This window comes from Mustela nivalis (genome assembly GCF_964662115.1).
Source record: "Mustela nivalis genome assembly, chromosome: 6".
Taxonomy (NCBI): Eukaryota; Metazoa; Chordata; class Mammalia; order Carnivora; family Mustelidae; genus Mustela; species Mustela nivalis.
The window spans coordinates 155,486,077-155,505,693 of NC_139025.1; the positions used below are offsets into that span (position 1 = coordinate 155,486,077).

A 19,617-nucleotide genomic window follows, 5' to 3' on the forward strand; every position below is an offset into this window, starting at 1 on the left:
AGCTGCTTCTCACGGGCCTGCCGGGATGGGGCAAGGCCGGCCCCGTGCTGATGCAGCCCCCAGAGCGGCCGCGGCCGGCCCACCCTTTGCTCTCCCCCGACGGGCCTCCCGCCTGTGTCTCTGCCCCGTGGCAGAGACCCGACCCAAGGCCCCCGTGAGTGTGGGCCCCGGGCCTCCCCCAGCTCTTGCGGCAGACAGGCTGCCGCCCCAGGCACCCCCACTGCCCCTCAGTGTCCGGGGAGCTTGGAGTTGGGAATCCAAGACAGACAACTGAGCGTTCCCAAAAGCGCTCGTTTGATGATAAGATGAACACTGCCCCCCCCCCAACCCTGGCGCAAATCTTCAAAAGCCGTTGGAAGGCTCTTGTGCCACATAAGCATCCCTAAACTTACAACCATGAAAACAAATCCACTGGACAAACTAGACGCCGGGGCCTTGCTCGTGGAGTGGTGGCGGCGGTCGGGGGTGCGTGCTGAGCTGTGAGTGCGGTCCCTGGCCCTGGCTGGCTGGAGCAGCTCAGGCCCCGGGGCGTGGTCCAAGCAGGCAGGATGGTCTGGGGTGCCCTTAAGGACCCAGGAGCTTCCTCCTGTCAGGGAGTCCCCCTCACACCTGCAGAGATGGCTCTCTCCTGGCCTCTTGTGCTCCAGGCAGGAAGGAGGGGCCTGGGGTTAACCCCCATGGGGGGACTTGTGCCCTCTTCTCCCTGGAAGAACTGTGCCCCAGACCTCCCTCGGTGCACGGGCACTACAGCAGGGGCCCACGGTTACCTTGCACAGCAGAATTATGTTAGGGAGGAGTGGGTAGGAGGTGGGAGGCTCAGGCTGAGGAGATCCACTCTCCTGGGCTGTGAGGGAAGCAGGAATGAAGGCAGAGCCTGCTAGAGGGGGTCCTGCTGCCGGAGATGGTGTGGGGGTGCGTGGGAAGGTGAGCGGCACAGCCGTGCAAAGACCCAGAGGCAGGTGGTGGCAGGGACTGTGGGGCTGGAGAGGAATGTCTGTCTGCTGGAGGGGAGGAGAGGTCTGATGAGCTTCCTTGCCGCTCCCCCTTTTCTGAGCACGGACCCTGCTGGGAGGGAGGCGCTCAGGCGGGGGTTGGGTTTGCAGGACCCCATGATGTCCTCCCTCGCTGGCGGCTTCGAGGCAGGTATTACTGTTACAGACAAAGACGCTGAGCTTCAGAGAGGCCCAGGGAGCTGCCCAAGGCCTCCCAGCTCGGAAGCCAGGGGGCTGGCCACCGTCCCCCGAGCCTGCACACTCTGTTCCCCCTCCAGGGCCAGCGGTGAAGGCCAGGAGGACTTGCTCTGGGAGTGACTAGCCGAGTGGGTGTGGGCTTGTGTTGGGGTGCAGGGCAGTTCAGGTGGGGGGCACCCTCGGTGCCAGGCTGAGGCTGAGCCCCCACGGCCCCCAGGTGTGCAGAGGCAAAGCGTGCACTGCACCGAGCGACAGGCGGGGCCCGTGGACGAGAGACACTGTGACCCCCTGAGCCGGCCCAACGACAGGCAGCAGAAGTGCAATGAGGAGCCCTGCCCAGCCCGGTGAGCCGGGCCCCCACTGCCCCCTCTCCTGGGGACCCCAGCAGAGCACAGAGAACAGGGCAAGGCCTCTCTTCCCAAGCCCTGGGGGTGATTGCCCCCTCCCCGCCCGGCCTTCCCAGGACATCCCAGGTGTTGTGTGTGCGGGGGGCTCAGGTGGGCTCGGGACTTGCCCGGCTCCCCCAGGGGTGAGAGGGGGAGGAACACGGGGGGCTGCGCCCTGAGCCGTGGGGACCCCGACGCTGACAGCCCGGGTGCCCGGCAGGTGGTGGGCAGGGGAGTGGCAGCAGTGCTCCAGCTCCTGCGGCCCCGGGGGCCTCTCCCGCCGCGCTGTGCTCTGCATCCAGAGTGTGGGGCTGGACGAGCAGAGCGCCCTGGAGCCGCCCGCCTGCGCCCACCTCCCCCAGCCACCTGCCGAGACCCCTTGCAACCGCCACGTGCCCTGTCCGGCCACCTGGGCCGTGGGGGACTGGTCTCAGGTGAGCATCAGCACGGGAGGGCCCGGCCCCAGCTCCGCCATCGGGCTTGGGCTATGGGCAGGTGGAGGCCGTCTTCAGGGGGCCCAGACCTCGAGGCCCCCACGGCGGGAGGGAGGGAGGCATTCCCCGGCTGGCCTGTGTCCCCATAGCCCCGGGGACAAGGGTGCCCCGGCAACCCGCTGCCACCACCGGGCATGGTCTTGAGTTGGACGGGGCCAGAGAGAGCGGGCCGAGACCTCTCGTCTGATGTCGAGCAGGGGCAGGTACCCCACTGGGCCCCAGCTTCCCCTGGTCTGTGCCCCTCAGCCTGGTTTCCTCTGCAGTGCTCGGCGACGTGTGGGGAGGCCACTCAGCACCGAAGTGTCTTCTGTACCAACAACACCGGCGTCCCCTGTGATGAGGCCCAGCGGCCAGCTGCTGGGGCCCCCTGTTCCCTGCCGCCCTGTCCTCGGGGCCCGGACCCCGAAGGCTCAGGCAGCGGCTCCCCCAGCCACGAGCTCTTCAATGAGATCGACTTCTTCCCCGACCGCCTGGCCTCACACCCCCGGCTCCCCTCACCCTTTGAGCCGGCTAGCATGGACAACGCCATCAAGGAGGACCCGGAGCCGGGCCCGCCGGGGCCCGTGTTTGTGGACGATTTCTACTATGACTACAACTTCATTAACTTCCACGAGGACCTGTCCTATGGGCCCTTCAACGAGCCAGACCCAGACCGGGCAGGGGCAGGGGACGGGACACCCCCACCCCTGAACAGTCCTGCCGAGTCCCCCACAGGCACCCCCCTGCCGGCCTCCGAGCCTCCTGGGACCGCAGAGGAGGCCGCACGGGGAGACGGGACCCCTGCCCCTTGGCCCAGCCAGGCTGGCCGCTCTCTGGCCCCACCCTCGGAGCAGGCCCCTGGGAACCCCCTGGTCAATTTCTTACCAGAGGAGGACACCCCCACCGAGGCCCCAGACTTGGGGTTCCCTAGCTGGCCCTGGATCCCTCCTTTAATCGGTGGCATGGAGACACCTGCTGCCCCTGGGGGCCAAAGCAGGCTCCCGGGAGGGGAAGACGGGCGGAGCCAGCCGAACCCCCCACGCTGGCAGGGGGCCAACGAGCTCTCTGAGGACGAGGAGGAAGACTTAGACCCCCGAACAACCAGCCTGCCCCAAGGCCCCGCGGACACCAAGCTGTGGCCCCCCATCGGGGGAGCTCCTTCCCCTCCTGCCCCAGCCGCTCTGCCAGCCACCTGGGGCAGGGCCGGCCCCCTGGAACCGGGCACTCCCACCCCTTCAGCCCCGTGGGACCTGCAGACCGCAGCTGTGCCAGGAACCTTCCTTCCGATGCCCACCCCTGGCCTCGAGCACCCATTTTGGGGGCTGGCCCCAGGACCTGTGGGCCAGCCTGAAGGCCCTGGCTCTGAGGCGCCCCCGAGCCCCGTGCTGCTGCCTGCACCCGCTCAGGACAGTTCGGCCAACAGCAGCAGAGTCCCCGAGGCCGAGCCCCTGGACCCCAGCCTGGCCGAGGACGGGCCACCAGCCGGGAATGCCAGCTGGGAGGTGGGAAACTGGAGCGAGGTAAGGCGCTGGGATCGAGTAGGCCCTGAGACCGCGCACTCGTCGGGAAACGGCTCTGCCTCCCAGACTTGTGGTGATGCCGGGATCCGGGGACCGGACGCCCGTGGCCCCACATCATCCTGTTGCCCTCCGTGCGCTCCCGGGGGCAGTCGGTCCTGTCAGCCTCAGATTCCCATGTGAGCAGTAAGGGGGGCGAGGGGCCCATCTGCCAGTCTCAGGGTCTCCCGAGGTCTGTGCCGGAGAAGACGGGGCCGCAGTGCAGGGCAGGCGGAGTCGCACGCGGAGCGCGGCAGCCGGGACCCTGACCCTCAGACTCTAGCTTGCTTGCGCCCGGTGCTGGTATGGAAGCCCTTCTGGGGCCCCCAGGCCCAGTGGGCTCCCCCGGGGGCAGTGGGGCTCAGCCCAGCTTCTCCAGGGGCCGCTCAGGCTCTCGCCACCGGGAGCCCCCTTGGGGCCCCACCCTGCTCGGTCAGGGGCCGCGAGGTCTGAACTTGACGGACAGAGGCTGAAGGGCGCCCGCACATCATCCTTGTGGAAGTTGTGTCCAGACACCTCATTTTGGGGTGGGGAGGGACAGGCAGGGACTCCACGAGGGATCCAGACTCCCTTCCTAGGGGATTTTGGGGAGCAGTGAGCCTGGTCGTGACCGCGAGGCCCCCTCCTGTGTCCCCGTGAGTGTGGACAGTTGCGTCTCCTTGGAGGCAGGTGGAAGAGCTCATTCTGCAGATGGGGAAGGCGAGGCGCTGGCTCCCCCGCCCCCCGATGGGTGGCCCCGGCTGGGGGGGCACGGGGAGGTGCCCGCCCTCACGCCTGTGCCCCGGCCCCGGTCCCTAGTGCTCCACCACCTGTGGCCTGGGTGCCGTCTGGAGGTCCGTGCGCTGTAGCTCCGGCCGCGAGGACGACTGCCCTCCCGCTAGCCGGCCCCAGCCCGCCCGCCACTGCCACCTGAGGCCCTGTGCTGCCTGGCGCACGGGGAACTGGAGTAAGGTGTGTGGGCCTCGGGGTACGTGCCAGGTCCACCCGGCCCCCTGTGCAGGCTGGGGCAGGGGGGCTCTGTGCCTCCGTCCTTGGGCTCGTCCGGCTGCCTCCTCCCCTTTCCCCGGGTTGCTTGGACCTGCTGTGAGCCCGTTGGCTGCTGGCTGCCCTCTCCCTCGGCGTTTCCTTGTCCCCGCCGCTCCCTTGTTCGTCCCGTCCACCTGTGCCCTGGGCGGCTGCCCTGGCTCCTGGCCAGCTCTCTCGGGGTTGGGGCATGGGGTCCACTCACCCCACACCCCGGCCTGCAGTGCTCCCGCAGCTGTGGCGGAGGGTCCTCCGTGCGGGACGTGCAGTGTGTGGACATGCGGGACCTGCGGCCGCTGCGGCCCTTCCACTGCCAGCTGGGGCGGGCCAAGCCGCCGGCGCACCGTGCCTGCGGGCTGCAGCCCTGCCTCAGCTGGTACACCTCTTCCTGGAGGGAGGTGAGGCTGGGAGAGCCCGGGGCGGGGCGGGGTGGGGGGTGTCCTCAGACTCTGGCCGCACCCCAGCCCTCTCCCTGCCTGTCCCTTCCAGTGCTCGGAGGCCTGTGGTGGCGGCGAGCAGCAGCGTCTGGTGACCTGCCCAGAGCCGGGCCTCTGTGAGGAGACACTGAGACCCAACAGCACGCGGGCCTGCAACACGCACCCCTGCACGCAGTGGGTGGTGGGGCCCTGGGGCCAGGTGAGGCAGCCCGCGGGCGAGGTTAGGGTCCCGCAACCCAGGCCTCCCTCTCTCAGGAAGGAATCACCCTGTGCTGTGCACCAGGCTCTCTGGTCACCACACACGGTGGTGGCAGCCAGGCCAGGGCCCCACCGTGCCGACGAAAGGAAACGGGCAGGTGCTAGGATGGGGTGCAGGGGTGAGGCCTGCAGGGCTCAGTGCTTGGAAGCAGAGGCCCGGGGCAGGCCTGACGGGGTGCAGGGGTGAGGCCCGCAGGGCTCAGTGCTTGGAAGCAGAGGCCCGGGGCAGGCCTGACGGGGTGCAGGGGTGAGGCCTGCAGGGCTCAGTGGTTGGAAGCCTGACGGGATGGAGGGCCCTGGTGGAGGCACTTGCCACCCCCTCCTCTTGGCTGCCCATGGTTGTGGCCGGCCCTGCCACTGTGTCAGGGTTTGCCCCCCACCGTCCGGGGGCTCCTGGGCCCCTCCCTGGCCCTGCAGGGCTCTCCGGGGGCGGGGCGACGGGGTGGGAGGCTGCGGGTGCAGGGACTTGCCCGGGGAAGGTACTGGCAGTGCCCCAGGGGTGCCCTGCCCCCCCCAGGTCCCAGCCTGGCCCAGGGGGACCCTCACCGCCCCCGCTCTGCGCAGTGCTCGGCGGCCTGTGGCGGCGGTGTGCAGCGGCGTCTGGTCCGGTGTGTCAATACCCAGACGGGGCTGCCCGAGGAAGACAGTGAGCAGTGCGGCCGCGAGGCCTGGCCCGAGAGCTCCCAGCCGTGCGGCGCCCAGGACTGCGAGCTCACCGAGACACCCCGTGAGTCAGCGGTGCTGTGCGCGGGGCCAGGGTGGGGAGGACCAGGAGACGGATCCTCGGTGGCCCACAGAGGACTGTGAGGCTGCGGGCCAGAGCCAAGGGGCCCCAGCCTCATGGGCGCCCCACGGGCACCCCTCTCTAGGGAAGGAAGGGGGGAGGCAGCAGACACGGCCCCCAAGTCGCTGTGTGCCCTCCAGCAAGCTCCCTTTCCCCCTGGTGTCCATGGCCCACTGAGTGAGGCCGGGCGTGGGTGAGCCGCCGGCCCCCATTCTGGCCGGGGGAGGGGTGCCCAGAGCAGGCACTGCGGCCGCACAAGGTGGTCTCCCTGCCAGGGTCTGGCTGGCCGCCGGCGGCTGGCTCCTTCCTGGCCAGCTACGTCCTCCTGGAAGAAGGGCCCGAGCCAGAGGTGGCCTGGGACCCGGCAGCCCAGCCTCCCCGGCGCTGCTGAGCGCAGGAAGCTGGCCCTGGACTCACACCCGGGCCCCCTCCCAGCTCTGTGGCCTTGGGCTCCACTTCCTGGGCAGCCCCCGGCCTGGGCAGGGTGGGGAGAGCAGAAATCAGGTGCTGGGGGGGGGCCCAGGAGCTGCTCGGGGAAGGCGGTGCCGCGTAAGACTGTCCGTGTGGGCCGCCGCCATGAGGTCAGGGAGAGGGCTCAGGGCCTCTGTCAGTGGGGGACCCTGGCAGCTTCTGTGCCTCTCAGCCGCTGCCCCCCACCCTGAGGATAGTCTGTGGCCGTCAGGGTGGCCGTCAGTGCCTCAGGGACTTGCCCTCACCTGCCGTCTTGATGCCACGGGCTCCTGGTGGCCCTGGTCCAGGCCCAGAGGAGAGGCGGCCTTGCCACACTGCCCAGGCCTCCTCCCATCCCAGGGCCCTAGACCCCTGCAGGGGTGCCGCTTGCCCTGCCCCGACGCCGGCCCCCTGCGGGACTTCCCAGCAGCGGCTACAGCACCTGCCTCCACATGGGGGCCGCCCTTCACACCGGGCTCCGGGCCACGGGAGCTTGGGGGGCTGGGCTGTCTGCTGGGAACTGAGGCCAGGGGGTCCGGTGGACTGCAGGCAGGGGGCAGGGGGGGCTGGTGACGTGGCTGAACCGCCAGGTGTCCCCCATGAGGCATTCAGGGCGGAGGCTGGTGCGGGGAGGGACGCCAGGATCCTGGAGCCCCAGGATGTTTGGGTGGTTTGGGAGATGTGTGGCAAGACATTAAGAAAGCCTGGAAACCCCAGAGTGTGAGGTCACCACGGTGAGCGCTGACCCAGCGTGACCCACATCCGTTTGTGGGGAGGAGGGTGTTTGTGGGGAGGAGGGTCGCCGGCAGAGGAGGGAACTCTCACCCCACCCCCCGAGGTTAAGCAGCTTGCATGAGGTCACAGCGTGAGATCAGGGCGCAGGTCTGCAGCCAACAGCCGCTACCTCCTGCCCTCTGCCAGGCCCGCGGCTGTGCACGGCCTTTCCTTCCCTCCTCCCCCGGGACGTCTGCCGGCGTGAGCTGGGCAGCTGGGGGCCGTCTGCGGCAGCGGGAGCAAGGCCAGGAGGCTGGAAGCAAAGTGCTTCCCCAAATAGCTCCGATCCGCGCAGGGCGGGAGGGCAGCCTTCCTCCGTCCCTGCTCCGGAGGCCCGGGTTGTGCGGGGAGAGCCCAGGCCCGCCCTGGCTCTCCCTGGGCCTCGCCCGGAAGCTGAGGCTGAGGCCGACCTGGGGGGCTGTGGGGGTCAGGAGGGGTGGAGGGGGCGGCAGGCTGGCTGGCTTCTCAGGAGCACTGGAGTTGGTCGATGTGGGGGTCCCAGGGCCTTTCCTCTGGAAAGCGGGGTGTAGCCGGGCCAGTTCCCCAGAGACCTGGGGGGACAGGTGGGACAAAGCCAGCGACAGTTGGAGCCCAGAGACCCTGGGAGTGGCGGGCGGCCCACCGCGGCGTCCAGGCTCCATCTTGAGGAGCCTCCCTGCCCTGCCTCCTGCCCCGTCCCCGCAGGCTGCGAGCGGGACCGTCTGTCCTTCGGCTTCTGCGAGACCCTGCGCCTGCTGGGCCGATGCCAGCTGCCTGCCATCCGCAACCAGTGCTGCCGCTCCTGCCCCACTCCGGGCGACGGAGCCCCCTCCCGCGGCCATCAGCGCGTCGCCCGCCGCTGACCAGCCCCGTCCGGGCCGCACGGATCCACCAACCCCTCACCGAGACGCACTGACCTCACGCCCCACCGGGGGCTGCACCCCGAAGGTGCTAACCCGGCCTGCTGGTGGCGGGCTGGGGACCCCTCCCTCAAGAAAAAGTATTTTTTTAACAGTTTGCATAACCTTTATTGTTATTATACATAAACGAGCACCCAGTTCTAACCTGCCGCGTGGTTTCCTCTCGTGTCGGGAGATTTCAGGGCCCGTCTCCTGCTCTCCGTCCTCACGTGACCCCGAGGTGTATGGTGGTGGCCTCCATGGGTTGTGGGGAGCAGTGGTCCTGGCCACGCTCGTTCTGTGCCCCCAGCTCAGGCCCCAGCCCTTCCTCTGCGTCCCCACCCCAGGGCGTCAGAGACCACTGTCTCACGGCAACCGCCTCACGGCCCACCTCAGGGAATAGGGACTGCCCCCTGGGGATGGCCTTGAGCCCTCTGGGACCCCCACGTTAACTCACCTGCACCAAAGGGAGGAGGCGGCAGCTCTGTGGAGCCTAGTGACCTCCCAGGGGTGACAGGGCTGCTGGCAGGAGCAGATGGGCAGCCTTTTGTCCCTTTCTGCTGTGGGCCCCGTGTTCAGAGATGGCTGGGCGGGTTGTAGCTGGTTCTGTCCCCCCTCCAGACCTCCACCCACGGAGCTGGGCCCCTGAATGCGGCAGCAGGGGGCGGAGGTGCTGCAAGGGGCTTTTGGGCTTCAGCCCTGTCCTGCCAGACCCAGCCCCTCCTCTGGAAGTGGCCGTGTCGTTTGGAGCCTGCTCCCCAGTCCTGCTCCTGGGGCCTGGAATGCCCCTTCTCCAAATGGGAGACAGCAAAGTTCAGGGAGGTCCAGGCCCCCAGATGCCTGCAGGGGACACATCCTGTGACGTGCATGGTGGTTTCTGAGCTGTGTGTGGTGGGGTGAGGGCCACGTGGCCCCTTATGGCTGGCTGGGGTAGGAGGGCGCCGTGGAAAATCACTCCCCAGGGACCGAGAGCAAGAGACCCAGCAGCCGCTAAAGCCAGCTGCAAGTGCCAGCCGGTCCCTCCGAGGAAGGACGGAGGGCAGAGCTACTCCCCGGCTTCCCACTCCCCGCTCACACACAAGAGCCCTACCAGGAACACGCCCCACGGGGCCCAAGAAGCTCCCAGCTCAGTGTGGGTCTGGCCAGGCCCTCCTGGAACCTCCCTCCCGCTAGCCGCTGTCCCTGCAGGCCCCAGGGTGGCTGCATGCAGGGACAGGTGGGCTGAAGTCACTCTGGAAAGCAAGTCTCCCGGGCCCGTGAGAGTCCCAGCATCGCCGTGCAGTTGGGGAGGAAGGGGGACCAGACTTCCTTCCTGTGTTTGCGACAGCCCCGCAGCCCCAGGAGGCCCTGGGGACCCATACTCTGTAACGGCCTCCCGGGGCCGGTGCGGTGCATGGCGGCAACCCTTCCGAGGTCGGGCCCCTCCCTCTGGGCTCCTGCCCCACGCCGAGCATGGGGGTCCCTGTCCCAGTGCTGTGACCTCAGGTGCCCCTGGCCTAGCTGAGTCTGTCCCAGGAGGAGAGAGCTCAGCCCATCCTTATCCGCTCGCCCTGGAAATCCCCCCGGCGCCCCTCCCCCACACTGTGGAAACACATTTGGTCTTAATCATGCTTGCATGTGTTCCCAACGGTGGGGGCAGCGGGGGGGGGGGGGGGATGGCGTTCCCCGAAGCAGCTGGGCCGGAGCCGTCAGCCCAGACAGGAGGCAAACAGCCTGTGACTCAGGCGGGCAAGACGCAGCTGTGGCGGGGGCCTGGGGGCCTGCGCCGGCTCCTGACAGAAGCCCGGGACCCCGAAGCGCTCCCCTCCGTGCCCCCAGTTCCCCTGCGGCTTGACCGCGGCACCCAGGGCAGCACGGCCGACCAAGACCCCCGACCCACGCACCCCGGGGCAGACCAAGAGCGTGGACCTAGAAACCCCAGCTGCAGGTCGGAGTCGCCCCCCTCCCAGCCAAGTCCTATCCCCTCTGAGCCCCATCACGAGGGACTGCAACTGCATCTCAAGCCAGAACGTTATACAAATTAGTAGTTTATTTGGCTTTTTAGTACGACTGTTCCAAAGTTTAACTCAGAGAAGCCACAGTGACACGGAGGGAGGTCACCTGCCCCTGCCTCCCACGCAGCCCCTGAAGCAGCCGCCAGCCTCCCCTGTTCCCCGGTCGGGGCTGCCCCAGGCGGGCCCAGCTGCCCCGGGCACGTGCCGGAAGACGGCCCTGCACAAAGCCAGGGAGGGGGGGGTCTGTGCACGAGTACGAACACTGCACTGGCGATTTGCCTAGAATACTTCCTAGATGGACACAATCGGCAGGAAAGCGACTCGGTCCAGCCCTGGGGGCTGTGGGAGGGCAGGGCGCGCAGGGATGCGCTACCTGGAGAAACTGCCACACAGCAGCGAGGGGTCGTGCGGGCCACGGGGGGCGCAACCCTGGCTGCTCTGTTCCTCTCTCTCTCTCACACACACACACGCGCGCACACGTGCACACGGAGCTATTCACAAAGGAGAACACGTTACATAAAATAGGTGTACGTAATCTAGAAAAACCTTGATAAAAATAGTTATAAAAATATAAACTGTAGTGAAAAATATACAAAAGTATAAACAGATGTTCAGCCTGTGAAACACCCAAGCAGTCCCCGTGCAGGCCAGCAGCTGCCTTGCGCTGTGGGCAGTGGAGACGCGGGCACACGGCCTGCCGCTCTCCACCCTGCCCCCCGTCCGGGCCAGGCCGAGCGCCCCCCACCCCGCCGGACACCCAGGGATGGGGTGGCCCCGGCAAAGTGTCCCCCATCTGCTCCCCACACGACAGCACCGCTCTCACGGCCACCGCCCGGCCATGGACAGCTCCCCGGCGACACTAGCACTGCCCTGCTGGCTGCGCCCGAAACCACAGCTCCAGCTGCACACAGGCACCTGTGCCCACCTCCGGTGCTTCGAAGAGGGGCCCTTCTGGGGCAGAAGAAACACAAGCAGCCCCGTCCGAAAGGCAGCATCTTCCCCCAGGATACGGCCTTTCAGGGAAGTCCGCTTGGAAACCAGAGCCCAACCCTGTGGGGCCTCCTCGCTGCTGTGGCCCTGCCGGTCAGCTGCCCCGGGGCTGCAGTGGGCACAGTCTGCAGATGGCAGTGAGGCCACGGCCCGAGTCAACCTCCAGCAGCCACCCCGTCCCCTGCCCTGGAGCGCCGGGGCAGCAGGATCAGGAATGGTCCGCCGACCGATAAAGCAAGAACTGCCTTCCTGGGTAAGGCCTCTTTGCGGAGCCTCAGAAAGATGGTGCCCCCAGTCTGCAGAATGGTGTGGGCAGCCTGACCTGCTGGAGGCAGTGGGGACCCTGAAGCCAGGACCACACAGGCCCTGGGGAGGGGCGAGGCTGCCTGCAAGGACGCGCGTGCCTCTGGGCAGCACGGCAGGGGGACCGCTCCCCCAAGCTGTGCCCCAAGCGATGGCCCTGGCCCAGCGGGTGGAGATCCCCAGCACCGGCGGGCAGTGTCACCCCCCGCCACACGCTGCCCTGTAGGGCATCCCCAGAAGCTTCCTGTGTCCCCTCCGGCAGGGCACGCCCCAGCAGTGGGCCTGCTGTGCAGAGCGGGCGGTCGTCCCAATGACCCCGCGAGTCACTCTGCAGACAGGAGGTCTCCCCTAGAACCTCCCGGAGCCGAGCTGCACAGAACGCGGGCTGGGACAGTCCAGCCACCCGCCGGAGGCTGACGGGGCCAGGGGAGCGTGGGGCATTCAGAGGGCCACGGGGCACCGCGGGCCGCTCGCCCTGCACGGAAGGTGGCCGGTTTCCACAGGCCGCTTCTGAACGTGGATGCGCTTGTGCCGCTCACCTCACGGTCCCCGAAGCAGCTGCGCTCCGGCCTGGGGTGGGGTGGGGGGGCAACGTGCAGCGCAGCGGGTCCGCGCACGGGGGCAATCCGGGAGACGGCCCACAGCAGGTTCCCGGGGTGCGAGCCATGCACAAAGCCCAGAAGGTGCTGTCAACAGGCTCTGGAAAGCGGCCAGCGGCTCCCCCGGGGCACACCGGGCAGTGCCCGCCCCGCACGGGAAGGCTGGACGCAGAACAGACCCGCCCGCAAGTAAGAAAGAGCAGCGTGGCCGCGGACGTCCGCCCAGCAGACTTCCGGAGGCCACGGGCACCGCCTTCCGGCTTCCCGACGAGCCGAGATCCCTGCCGGGGATCTTTGGCACACTTTGGTTGTGAAGGCAAGAGCAGCGTCCTGGGGTGGGGAGCGCTCAGGTGTCCTCCTCGTCACTGACCAGCTCGCCCTTGTCCGGGCTGGCGTCCCGCTCTCGCAGGAAGTCCTCGCGGATGGCCTCCAGCTCTGTGAGCTCGAGCCGCACCTTCTCCAAGTGGTAGGAGCGCCGGTTCCGGATCTGGCGCAGGGGGAACGGGTTCAGGTCCCCGAAGGAGATACTGATCAGCTTCCTGGCAGAACACAGGATGGGGACAGAGGTCAGCAGGGTGGGACACGGGTCGGGAACAGAGGTCGTCAGGGCAGGACACGGGATGGCGAGAGAGGTCAGCAGGGTGGGACACGGGATGGGGACAGAGGTCAGCAGGGTGGGTCACGGGTCGGGAACAGAGGTTAGCAGGGCAGGGCACGGGATGGGGACAGAGGTCATCAGGGTGGGACACAGGTCGGGAACAGAGGTCGTCAGGGCAGGACACGGGATGGGGAGACAGATCATAAGGGCAGGACACGAGATGGGGAGAGAGGTCAGCAGGGTGGGTCACGGGTCGGGAACAGAGGTCGTCAGGGCAGGACACGGGATGGCGAGAGAGGTCAGCAGGGCAGGGCACGGGACTGAAACAGAGGCCAGCAGGACAGGACACGGGACAGGCCCTGGGGCAGTTGTGCCACCTAGAGGCCAGCCCTTCATGCACAGAGGTTACGGGGCTGGCCCTGAGCCCCCGCCTGGGTGGAGGCCCACACTGGCTGTATCACAGGGCGGGTAAGGGTCCTTCCCTTTCTGGCTTCTGACTCCCTGTCTGCTGGGGGCACTGTAATGCCACCTCCTGGGATGCGGGGTTATCAGTGTGGCCACCGGCGGCATGGAACCGTGTCCGGCACGGGCTGGGTGGCTGAGGGCCGGCGTGCCTGAGCGGGGCCAGCAGGAGGCTGGTTTGGGCTTTCCTGGGACTGCCCGGGAATACTCAGACTGCGCCGGCGCTCACCAGGGCTCGGACACGGTCCGCACACAGGCGGGCTGTCGACGGGCTTCACATCACCCGCAGGTCCAGGCAGCAATCCTGCTAATGTGCCCCTGGCTGCCGGCCTGAGGTTTAACAAAAACAGAACAGAGCCCCCGGCTAGGGCTCCAGCAGGAACTGGGTCGGCCACGGCCGCCCGCAGGCGAAGACAAAAGCCAGCCCCCCCCCCCCCCGGGCACCAAGCAGCCCACGCTCCAGCCCCAGCCTCGGTGCTGAGGCGTTACGGCAGCCAGCGAGCTCTCCGACGCCCACACCTCAGAGAGCCTGGCGCCAAACAGCTCCCGTAGGAGGTCCCAGGTTAGAGAGCCCAGCTTCGAAGACCAAGTTCCCGCAGTGTTCGAGAACACAGGCGTGCGGGACAACGGAGCCGTCCTGAGGGGAGCGGGGCTGTAAGAGGCGTCTCTGGCAACAGACGTGCCAGCCAAGACCGGGGACCCAGGGGACCCAGGGCCCAAGCGATCAGACACTCCTCCCAGTTAGCCTGACGCTCCATGCCTCTGAGACCGGGCATCCAGCTGACCCCAACCGGGCGTCCAGCCTCTCCCCTGAGCCAGGGCATCCAGCTCCCGCTTTGCCACAGAAGGCAAACCCAGAAAGCACTGAAGTCTGTGGTCGGCCTGTGCTGCTGTGGCTGTCAGCCCCGCGGACACAGCAGGACGCTGCCCTGCAGGCCCGGCCAGGAGACCGCAGGTGTCCCGTGGTCAGTCGAGGCTGAATCCCCCAGAAGCCCCGATGTGAGACTGGTCTAACCCCATTAGCCCGACAGCCCCAAACACGCGCAGTCCGGAAGCCTGTCCCTTGTTCCTCAGGGAACCGCTCAGGTTTGCGGAACTGCGGGTTTGGGGTCTGGCTGCCACTGCGTCTGCGAATCTGAGGCCTGTGGACCCTGACTTCCCGAAGCCAGCGGCTTCCACGGACAAGGAGGCACTGCCACCGAGGCCGGGGGGAGCTGGCGGCCCCACCACCTGCACTCAGGCCATTCTCAACCCTGACCTCCCTGAACCTCCCGGAGGTTCACCCTGGACTTGGTGTCACTGGCCGTCACCCTCCGGCCGCACACAGCAAAGCTGAGGTCACTGCTGCACGCAAGTCGGCACGCCCGAAGATACCCTCAGAACCTGCTTCCAGAGCGGGAGGCCCTACAAACAGCAATGGCTTCTGGAGGCAGGTGCGGCCTCCACCAGCCCCTTTCTGCTCCCAGTGTCCCTTCCCCACACTGGTGCCCAGTGGCTCTGGGGCCTGGAGGCTGTCCCGCTGTGTCTCATGGGCTGGCCAAGGAGGGGGTGCCTGCCAGCTTCCCGGGGGGCTCTGGAGGTTCTGAAGCCTGTTGTGACACATCAGTGGACAGAGGAGGCCATGTGGGGAATCGTGACCAGCATTTTGTAACAGGGAATAAAAACCCTCAGAATCTGACACAGACCTTTAGCAAGAACCAGAAACATTTCAACAAACTGTTTCGTTTTTACACACTCTGGAATGGGCATCCCAGGTCCTCAGACAAAGCACCCGTCTTGGGAGCAACAGTCCCAAGAGACTGAAAGGAGGGCCCCCGGGGGGCTCTGTCGGCGGGGCGCCTGCCTTCGGCTCGGGTCATGACCCCAGAGTCCTGGGATCGAGTCTCGCATTGGGCTTCCTGCTCGGTGGGAAGCCTGCTTCTCCCTCTGCCTGCCGCACCCCCTGCTTGTGCTCTCTCTCGTGCTCTTTTCCCAAATAAATAAAATCTTAAAGAAAGAGTCTGAAATCACAAACCGCAGATGCTTCTCAGCGCTAGGACCTGTGGCTCTCACAGGGCGGCATGAGCCTGACGCGGGAGTGCACACGTGGGTGGGGACGGTGGCTCACGCCGGGCACTGTCCAGCAGAGGGCTGTGACCCATCCCCGGTGGCCCAGAGCCACGCTGTGCTCCCTGGCCTGACCAGCGGCAGGTTTGTGGGAGCCCCTGTGGGAGCCCTGGAGAGGTGGCCAGAGCAGCCACCAGCTGTGGTCGAGGCACACACAGGACAATCGCCCCAAACGGGTGATACCGTGTGGCAAGGGGGACGGGGGAGGGATGGGGAGACGCCCCCCTGACACAGTTGCCAGAAGTCGCAGGGTCCTTCCGGGTCCCTGTCCTCTGCCACCCTCCGGGTCACGCCTCATCCATCTCTGGGGGCACCTCCAGCCTCACCCCAGGCCACCCGGACGCCCCGGCCTCCCCTCCCCCCGCTGCCAGTTCTCTTCTTGTCTTTCCAACACCCCAGGGACAAAGCCTGGTCCCGCTCTGCTGCCTCCTGGCCACGCTGGCCTGCCTGGACCAAGCCACTCGCACGGCCCCAGACACGCTGCCTCTCACGTCCCTGCCGCTGCTCCTGCTCCCCAGACCCAGGACACCCTGTCCTAGGTGTCCCTGCCCAGCCCTGCTCACCCCGCCTTGCCCCCCGCCCGGCTCTGTCCTGGGCCTGGGCTTCCCTCCAGCAGCCCCAGCCCCTCAGACAGCACGTCTCCCCTCAGGTTCTTTATCGGGGGCTGTCCCCCGCCCCCGTCCCCCTCAGCGCCCGGTGGCCTGTCCTGCTGTGAAGGCTCAGCTAGAGCTTGCCGCCCCACGGGCCACGGGTCGGCGGCATCCGGGACAAGCCGTCCTCCCACCTCGATCCCCCGGTCGGTGGAGGCACCGGCGTCCGCAGCTGCTCCCGCTCCCCGCTTGTGCACCGCAGGCCGGCGAGGCTGCTTTCTGCGGAAAAGGGCTGCCGCCGCCTCCTGCCGTTCCCGGGGCCCCCCCAGCGCTCACCGGGCGTCCAGGATGGTGCGCGTGAAGTAGCGCAGGTATTTGAACATGGACATTGGGTCCTGCAGCTTCAGGATCTCCTCCTCCTTGTACTTGAAAAGCGCCAGCGCAAACCGGAAAATGACCTGCGGGGAGCACGGGGGGTCCGTCGGGGGAACGGACGTCCTTTCCCTGCCCCGCGGCCGCCTCCCGCGCCCCAGCCCGCCTGCGGCCCAGCGAAGGGTCCCTCCGGCTCGGGGACCTTCCTGCATCCCTGGCGAGCCGGCCACTCTGCCAGCACTGCCCGGTCGCCCGGCGAGCACACCCACCTTCGGGCCCTCGTAAAGGAAGGAGTCCCAGATCTTGAAGAGGACGTCGCTGACGACGCTGTCCACGAACACCACCAGGAACCAGTTGAACGTGATGAGGGTGTAGTCGACGCCGTGCTGCTCTAGGTGCGCATGCACCCGCGGCAGCTTCTCGCTCATGAGGTCCCGGAACACGCGCTGGTCCACCTGCGGGGAGGGGCTGGCGCTCAGTGCACTCCGCCTGGGCTGCCGCTGTCCCGCACGCCCAGCCTCACGCCCGCCCGCCGTCCACCAACAGTCACCAGGGTGCTGTGGCCTGGAAGCCGCCCGTGAGCCCAAGCCACCCGGACAGGCTGCTACAGGGCACTGGGGGTCAGCCTCGCCGTCTGCCCGCAACCCAGGGCTCCTGGGCTGGAGGTCGAGTCCCGGGCCCGAGAGGAGCAGTGACCGCAGCCCGTCTGCCCCACAGATGCCCCCGGATGTGGGGACAGCATGAGGGTGTGGCGGGGTGGCCTGGGGAGCATCTCACCCGCTCTCACAGGGCTGCGAGGGGTACCACAGGCCACGTGCAAACCACCATGGGACTCAGAGGTCTCGTCCTCCCCCCGTGTCGGGCACAGCGCTCCTCTGGGCATAGGCGTCCACCCCCCCCCCCGGCCTCCGAGGAGCGAGACGCAGCGCGGGGCGCCAAAGGCCGGGCCTGCTGGGTCAGTGTTGGCAGGCCCCGGTGAGGGGTGCTGGTGGTGCTCCCAGAGCCGCGCAGGCGCCGTCCCGGGTTGCTGGAGAAGCACAGGTGGCCCAGGCTGGAAGCCAGGGATCCACGCAGGGGGCAGGTGTCCCCCACGGGCTCTCCTGGCCTCTGGCGGGGACCCACACAGACACACTGAAGTCACGGCCACCCCAGCAGAGGCCCAATGGGGGCTCGAACTCACGACCCTGATATCATGAACAGCTGAGATCAAGAGTCATACACTTGGGGCAACTGGGTGGTCAGTGGGTTAAGTAGTTGACTTTGGCTCAGGTCATGATCCCAGAGTTCTGGGATCAAGGCCCTGCATCCGGGCTCTCTGCTCAGCGGGGAGCCTGCTTCTCCCTCTCCCACTCCCCCTGCTTGTGCTCTCTCTCTCACTGTGTCTGTCAAATAATAAATAAAATCTTTCCAAAAAAAAAAAGTCACAGTCATAAGCAATAGAGCCACCCAGATGCCCCTAAAATGACATTTTAAAAGGTTCTTCTTGGGGGCCTGGGGGGCTCAGTGGTTAAGCGTCTGACTTCCACTGTGCTCATGATCCCAGGGCCCTGGGATCGAGCCCCACATCAGGCTCCCTGCTCCGCGGGAAGCCTGCTTCTCCCTCTCCCACTCCCTCTGCTTGTGTTCCCTCTCTTGCTGTGTCTCTGTCAAATAAATCTTTTTTAAAAAATAGCATATAGAAGATTTTTTTTTTCAAAAAAGGTTGTTTTTTAGGAGAATCTGAAACTTTAAACAAGCCCATGGTTCCTCCCTTTTAGAAGTTTTGATTTTTCCTTTAACATAGAAGCTTTAACAATCAAGAAGACTCTTTTTTTTTTTAAAGGGCGTGGTTAGAGTCGAGTAAGCATTACTGGTTCATATTGTAAAATTTAAAAGGCAACAAAACTTAAAGTGCTAAAAACACTGTTACAAAATGATTATGTTACTGTTACAAAAATGATTCCAAAGTGCCGTAAATCCCCCTCAGCACATGAAAGACAACACAATACAAGAACCCTGCTGGACACTAGGGCAGGAGACTAAGTCTCAGAGATGAGAAGGCGGGGGGGGGGGGGGTGAGCTATAACAGATACTCCTTAAAGCCCGCACAGATGAGAGCGTGGACGTTGGAACGTCCCGCGGCGAGCGAACCGGCTGCCGGCCCCCCACACTGTGCCCCCTGGGAAAGCAGCCCAGAGTCTCACAGGGCAAGCTGGACGGCTGTCCCGCTGGGTGACACACCCCTGGAGACTGTCCCTGGGGAGCCCGCTCCTGTTGCCCCGCAGGGTCAGCGTCACCCACAAGACGCGGTGCCTGGACATTCCAACAATGGCCCTGGAACCCCACAGAGGCAAGAGAGACAGACAGGTGGCCACGGGGTGAGGGACAGCCGTGAGACTCCTTCTGCAGAGGAAGGGCAAGCAGGCAGTCCCCAGAGTGGGAGCGAGGCCACACCCAGCCCTCCCTGGCAGGTGGCAGGTGGTGCCTGGCTCGGGAGGCCGCGTGCGGAGCGGCCCGCAGGGTCGACTCCAGCACCCTGCGCTCAGGAGGACGTGGAGGACAGTGTCCTCTGTGCCCACCAAGGTCCTGGCGCCCAGCGTGCACTCAGCTGACAGGATGGACAGAGGCTGCAGACTGGCCCGTGGCGGCGGTCTGATGGGGACCTGTGAATCTTGGCGCCGAGGGCTGGCCACATTCGCCGCCCTGTGGCTCGGCCTGACCCGGAGCCTGCCATCGCAGAGTACACGGGTTACATGGATTTGCCTGGTGGAGGGCGACTGCCACCAAATAGGGCTGTGACAAAGCACAGAACGACACGGGAGAGCCCTCATGCTATCGTGTGAGCCAGCTGGGACATGTCCTGCCCCAGCAGGAGTACCTAAAGTACACGAGAAGGCCAACTGTGGCTCTAGCCGGTCGGATAACACGGGGTTTTCGTTTCCTTCTGAACATCTCGATCCCCAGCCACCGCTTCTTGGAGCGGACCCACGACTCACTGTCGGGGAGGAAACAGTCTCTTTGGACTTGACAATTGCGTTTATGTGACAACATGATACATGTTTTAACTTACATCCACATAATTAAAACAGGTTCACATTTCCTGCCTATAAGGATAATCTATGAGTTTTATGCTCCAAGTGTGAGCACAAGCTCCTAACGCACCACCACCTGAGTTCAGCCTGGAGTGGTCTGGGCGGGCCGGGGTGCTGCTCACATCCCGGGAGCTGAGGCGCCCGGACGTGGATGGAGGTAGCCAGGCTCCACGGCTCACAGGCGGGAGGGCCTGGCTCAGAGGATTTAAGACAGACGGAAGCCTCACCCTTCTTACTTTCAAACAGTCACGTGACATCCCCAGTCTGCAGCTATTAGCACCCAGGCGTCCGTGACACACGGAATTTTATTTACTGACCTCTTC

General features: G+C 66.3%; 2 protein-coding genes across 16 annotated transcripts in view; one reads left to right on the forward strand and one right to left on the reverse strand.

Annotated features, from left to right (window-relative positions):
- The window catches only part of ADAMTS7 (ADAM metallopeptidase with thrombospondin type 1 motif 7), a 39,929-nt gene extending 31,555 nt beyond the window's left edge, over window positions 1-8,374 (forward strand). For both annotated transcript variants that reach the window (XM_082736250.1, XM_082736251.1), the window contains exons 17-24: window positions 1,408-1,534; window positions 1,797-2,010; window positions 2,334-3,569; window positions 4,404-4,556; window positions 4,853-5,026; window positions 5,118-5,264; window positions 5,888-6,050; window positions 8,016-8,374. In XM_082736250.1, coding sequence (XP_082592376.1) covers window positions 1,408-1,534; window positions 1,797-2,010; window positions 2,334-3,569; window positions 4,404-4,556; window positions 4,853-5,026; window positions 5,118-5,264; window positions 5,888-6,050; window positions 8,016-8,173 — 2,372 coding nt within the window. In that variant the 3' untranslated portion in view covers window positions 8,174-8,374. The remainder of the gene's footprint in view (window positions 1-1,407; window positions 1,535-1,796; window positions 2,011-2,333; window positions 3,570-4,403; window positions 4,557-4,852; window positions 5,027-5,117; window positions 5,265-5,887; window positions 6,051-8,015) is intronic.
- Window positions 8,375-10,220: 1,846 nt separating this feature from the next.
- The window catches only part of TBC1D2B (TBC1 domain family member 2B), a 59,186-nt gene continuing 49,789 nt past the window's right edge, over window positions 10,221-19,617 (reverse strand). For 9 of the 14 annotated variants that reach the window (XM_082736252.1, XM_082736260.1, XM_082736258.1 and 6 more), the window contains 3 exons: window positions 16,493-16,678; window positions 16,188-16,309; window positions 10,221-12,634 (listed from right to left, as the gene is read on the reverse strand). In XM_082736252.1, coding sequence (XP_082592378.1) covers window positions 12,442-12,634; window positions 16,188-16,309; window positions 16,493-16,678 — 501 coding nt within the window. In that variant the 3' untranslated portion in view covers window positions 10,221-12,441. Of the gene's footprint in view, window positions 12,635-13,384; window positions 13,486-16,187; window positions 16,310-16,492; window positions 16,679-19,617 lie in introns of all 14 variants that reach the window. The other 5 variants (XM_082736261.1, XM_082736262.1, XM_082736253.1 and 2 more) reach the window with 1 other exon arrangement.